Source organism: Anticarsia gemmatalis, chromosome 15, assembly GCF_050436995.1.
Source record: "Anticarsia gemmatalis isolate Benzon Research Colony breed Stoneville strain chromosome 15, ilAntGemm2 primary, whole genome shotgun sequence".
Lineage (NCBI taxonomy): Eukaryota > Metazoa > Arthropoda > Insecta > Lepidoptera > Erebidae > Anticarsia > Anticarsia gemmatalis.
The window spans coordinates 11,977,863-11,983,862 of NC_134759.1; the positions used below are offsets into that span (position 1 = coordinate 11,977,863).

General features: G+C 32.7%; 1 protein-coding gene across 1 annotated transcript in view; it reads right to left on the reverse strand.

Annotated features, from left to right (window-relative positions):
- LOC142978816 (uncharacterized) overlaps positions 1 to 4,298 on the reverse strand; it is a 30,891-nt gene extending 26,593 nt beyond the window's left edge. Inside the window, exon 1 of the mRNA XM_076123400.1 lies at positions 4,257 to 4,298. Coding sequence (XP_075979515.1) covers positions 4,257 to 4,286 — 30 coding nt within the window. The 5' untranslated portion in view covers positions 4,287 to 4,298. The remainder of the gene's footprint in view (positions 1 to 4,256) is intronic.
- Between the last annotated feature and the right edge of the window lie 1,702 nt (positions 4,299 to 6,000).

Here is a 6,000-nt window from a genome sequence, read left to right on the forward strand (position 1 = left end):
AAGCTCCGTAAGAACTGTTTTGGCAGTACACTCTTAAAGTCAATCTCTCGATACTCGATGGTATCGACTATTCAGAATCGCGCTACAGATCTAACTACATATACTGACACCACTCGGTTAACAATGCTTTAAGAAACAAATATTTATTGGTCATTATAGTTATTCCATACCACCATTAATCAACGCCAAAAAATTAACATGTTGTGTAATTAAAAATAACGATCGTCTTAAAGGTAAATACATATGAGTTGAAGGCAAGTATCAAGGTTCTGACCCGGTTGCGACACCGCTCGTGAACTAATACGAACGATCGTACAATTGTAACGAAACACGTAAACGGTTCATTAAGGACTGACCTTTTGATTGCTTGTGAATTACTGGTTAAACCTACATTCGATTGCTTGTATAAAAGAGTTATTTAGTTCGTGTGTTGACATAACTCTATCGCTAGTAATACTCAAAAGTATTTCTGTAGAGACAATCTGATACTTCAGGGATGATTCCGCATAAGGTCGTTTAAGTTTGAGCTGTATTTTTAAACACGGCCCTTATTTTCTAATCTACTTTCTATTTAGGATTGATAAAATTCCAACATTTTTTCACCACCTTTTTCGAAATTATGTTGATGGATAATCTGCCCAATCGACTTTAAAGCTATAACTAGTAAAGTTGATTTATATTATACAAGAAAATATGTAATGAGGGAGAAGTATAGGACAAATGTCCCGCAGTGGAAACTTGATCAAGACCCATCTTGTGATTAGTGCTTAGAAAATTGGCCAACCGAGATCACTCGCATATAAATAAATGAAGAGGTTAAGCCAAAAGCATTAAAATTCATCCACAACCAAATTTACTGAGCAGATCCGTCTGATATTTAGAGACAAATTGCAATTGCACAAAACGGCCACCCATTTTTAAATTGTAAACTAAGACATCGTTGACCGACCGCAAGTTGACCATGAGCGTCTTTCGCTAACAATGCATTTTCACATCAAAGCATCCATTTCAGTATATTATATTGTAACATATGACTAGTAATTCACACAGTAGTATGTAGGTAATATAGGTAACCGCAATAACATTGACCCGCCGGTTCAGAGTGTACGGTGAAAGGTTCTTACAACACACCACTTACGGGACCATTAAGTAACCCATCTCTTTGCAGGAAGACAAACTGTGTGGCCGCTTGCTCTGTGGGTTTGCTTGCTAGAAATTTCGTTTGAAAGACAAACTTGTTTTATCTATGAGAGTAATTGTGACCATATTATTATGTTATGCTTGCATAGTTCGTCCCATTACAATTTGCTAGGGCGGTAGTTTATACCCTAGGTACAGGAAATTTGGGTACACATTACATGTAAAGCCGACGATAAAATCTAGTTGTACAAAAAAATCCTTATTCTGAGATTCTACACTTCCAACCAAATTATGATCAATGAAAGATACAATGAAAGGCCCCTTAACTTTCCACGCATAAATAAAAATATTGATCCCTATTTTGTTAACGTGATTCGTATTAAGGCCTATTACTTTACAAATATTTAAGAATACTTAAAGTGATGCATAACCAAATAATATGATCTGTACTCCAATAAAATTTTCTCAACAATTTGAAACATCTTTAAAGTTCCTAACACAATTGGCTTCACAATTAGTATGAGACACCACCATAAGTTAAAACTGACCATAAATAACCACAAAACACAGACAAACCGCAGACATAATACAGTATTAGCTGTCACTTGTAAAGGGACTGATGGATAGATATTATTATGCAGTAGCGGTGCAGTGGCCAGTAGTTATGACCGCAAGTCTCTAACTTACAGCTTGACAAATGAAGGATTTACTGAATACTTACCTACGTTTACACGCTTTACTTAAGAGTCTTTTATAATATTTTCAGTTATAAAATTTATTTTTGTACTGTTGCTCGCCATTCCATCCGCTTGTACTATAGCTTTGACAGACACAAAACCACAAACAAAAAAGAATGTACATATATTAATTATAATTTATTCTGGTCTATTAGCTACAACGCAGCAAAGTTCAAAAGTGCATCGAAATCCATTGAGGAGTTTTGGCGTGATGGGGAAACAAATGTTTATACATCCAAAAACTTCGAATTTATAGTATTAATATAGATTTCATTTCAGCTGAAAATATTTAATAAGCAAATTATGAAATTCTAAAAAATACCTCAATAATAAATGTTGACAAATATAATGTAACAAACATAAAACTATTAAAAACTTTAACCTCTATGCATATTGTAATCTAAATATTTACATTAGAAGTGAGCGGGAGTGAATCTCTCTGATCAGTGCAGCCTTGTACTCGTTATCTACGGCTTATTTATACTACTCACTAAACGGGAAAAGTATGGTAGGTACCTGTGCTGTACTGAACATAAGAACATGAGGAGAATGGTAGCTTAATCTATGAAAAATCCGAATATGGAGCAATGTCTGTCTTAACAATTTCATTTGTCTAACTGTTTTACCAGTCCTAAAATACGGGATTTTAAATCATAGGGGTACTTAAAGACTGTCATTGTATTTAGTGCTATCTAATACAGAAATCTTTTGTTTCTCCGACGAAACTAGGCTTCTTTTTATATCTACGTGGTGGCTGGGAAAAACTTTTCTGAACTTAATTATCATGTTCATACATAGAAACTCATATTCTTATATTAGAAGAATATTCATATATTATGCATAAGAATTGACATAACGTATCTTAAGAAATTTGTTTACAATACACTGACCATCACATTGATAGAGATCTCATTATAATATATTAATTTATGCTAATATCTCTGTTATAATAGAAATTGTATTCAGTTCTGACCTTGTATCTGTTGCGTGGAGATCTTACTAATTATGAGGTACTTTTCTTTGAATGTTTAATATGGAAATTAATTTACGAGATGCTGCCTTCGTGTAGGTGTTTTCCTTCTGAGAAAATAGTTTCACTAAGTATAGTACAGTGCTGATCGTTAGATCATTTAACGTTGCCTATTTTAAAAAAGACTGCGCTAAATAATGTACATACATAAAACTGTGCGTGGAAATGGACATTTAAAATGTCCTGCCAAAACAGTTTATACGGAGCCTACAAGAAGCGCTGAACAGGCTGTCGAGTGTCGTACAAAATTTATCAATAGTTAGCCGGTTGTCAGTAATCGATAATACTAAATTACAGTGTTAAAACTTGCATTAAAAACTTAATTCGCTGGGCGTACGTAAAAAATAGGTTTGTAAATAGGGCTAAAATCAGGCAGCCTTTAATCAGCCCGTATGCTAAACTTTACCTTAACAAACAACATTTCTGTTTTCACCTAAACTATTGTCTAACTCAATAACAACTCAATTCATTTTCATAATTTGTTACACAATAAAATAACATCAGCTGACCTATTCCTATAACCAAATTCACACACAGAAAGTGGCAATAGCCATCTGTAATGGCGTACAAATCATTAATCGTAGTAATACACTGAATGTTTCCGATATCATTGGTAATTGACCGTAGCATTGTAACACGCAATGTATGTGCCAACAATATTATAATATCGTTATGTAAATAATATGAATATTCATCATTGTTTAAGCATTTGATTGTTAGTGGAATTTGAATGTTTTAGTTACAAGTTGTCGAATTGGTGTTCGAAAGTGGAAGAACTATGACAAAATGGGTCGGTGACACAGTTTTGTATAGCATTGTTATATGTATATTCTATCATATTTGTCATATTTAAATTTAAAACTTGTGAATGTTGGAATTTTAGTACAAAATTTGAGTGTCAAAATAATATGCTCAATACCTTTGTGTCAAAGCTCAGCCCTCGCAGACGTATCGTAATGTAATGTATTTTATGCTTTTGTTACAAGAAAAAGGTTCGGAAAACAGTTACAATTAATTAAAGTCACTAAAAATTATGACATTATACAGTATCATAATTTAACTAATTGTAATCTCACAAACATCTAAAATTTAAACATAACCTACAAAATTATAATTTGGTATTTGATACCTTTTCATATACATACATGCATTATAATAACCAGCAAGGAGGTTGTATAATTTTAATATGTAATATGATAAGCAAACTATTTAGTTTGGAATTATAACAATGAACTGGTCATTTATTGTCAAAAAAATCACGAAGATGCCATTAATTTTTTGTAATTTTTTGTAATTAATTATAATGCAACGGGTCTTATACGCGATTGAAAATTTAAAGGTTAGGATACCTTATTTGCTGCCCGACGTTTCGATCGCATTACAACGACCGTGGTCACGAGCTGACTGATGTGGCTGCTAAGCGTCGTCTTCTTGCGGCGCGAGTTTCGACGCCTACCCTCACTTGGTTTTCACTTAGTGTACATATTTCTTCTTCTTTTTTCTTATATGTCATTTTAATATTTTTTCGACATCAGGTAACCAGTACTAAATATACTATTGTCTAAAAACTTTTTACTCGTTTACAATTTTTTCTTTTTCAGAATACATATAACTATATAACCTATATTTTGATACAAAACAAAATTAAAAAGTTTAGTGAAAGATTAGCGCTAGATACACCAGTTTCTAAAAATCAAATAAAATAAAAACATTTTTTAATAGGCGTGACATTAATAAAACAGCAATTAATTTCCGAAATTATACATATTAGGCGCCATTAATAGAATATGAGCAGCTATAGAAATCTAGTAGCGACCACACGCATACAATAATAATAAAAAAGGCTAAGATTTAAATGCTTTTCAAAAAGTGTGTCAGAAAAAAAGCGGGGTTAATGTTTTTCATAAAATTTAATGTTTTGTTATAAGAATATTATGTATATCTAATAAAAGAAATGAATTTCAAACCTAGAGCGGTCCTTTTGGAGGAAACAAGGAACATTACGTTTGTAATATTCCCTGTTATTAATTGTTATACCCATATTGGCAACTAAGCAAAGCTAAGAAAAATTCCAAAAGTTTAATGCATTTCAAAACATAAACAAATTACAAAAGCATATATGTACCTCACAATAAACCAATACCACAAAAGGAATTTATTGCAAAAAAATATTGCAATAAGTACATTAGAAATAGTTACATAAGTAGAAGACAGTCTATTTGCGATATGAATTAAATGGCGGCTGCAATGTCTGACCAAAATGCATCTATTGACAAATAAATAGTCAGATGAAATGACACATTAGTGTGAAGCAGGGCTACCAACTTTGAGAGAAGAAAATTCCGGACACTTGTGTTCAAGAGATTGCATCTACTTAAGCCGTGCCAATGAGGGTTAAACCTCGAGTTTCAGCTTGTTAGCCAAGTATTTGGTGTAGTTGTCCAATAAGCATTATCAATATGAATGTGTGTTTGTTTGCCCGTCCTTTGCGTGAAAACCAACAGTGCGTCGAGAAGGATTGACTGGCAATATGATTTATGTGGATTTGAATAGTTAGTGACAGACATAGGCTTATTCACATCAGAAAGATACTTTTTTATTTTCAGTTACCTTGAAAGCATTTTTCCTTTAAATTCATTATTTCACAACTGTTTCTCAACTAGAATTTTTGTTTAGACAATCGGGACAAGTAAAATAATAATATATTCAATAAAAATACTACTAACATCAGGACTGTCCATGTGAAATCGGCGCGTGTGGTCACTCTGTGTAAACTTTGCGTCACATAAGAGAAGATCGCGGAAATTGTGATCGCAATGAGATTCTGTTACAAAAACATTTAGACTCGTTGCGATCTATGATGACCTGTTATTACTTGTGTTACATTACTCATTTATAAAGCACGAGTTATGTTTAGATTATTAAGTCACAATACTGTTGTTAGAATAGGCATAAAACCCATGAAAAGGATCGACCGTAAAAAGTACATTCTAGGATAATTTTATTTACTTCCAAACTGAGTTATCAGACCAAGAACTTGACTTGAATTGATAGCCTTGTAATGTTATTCGAAAATGCAAGTCAAAAATTCTT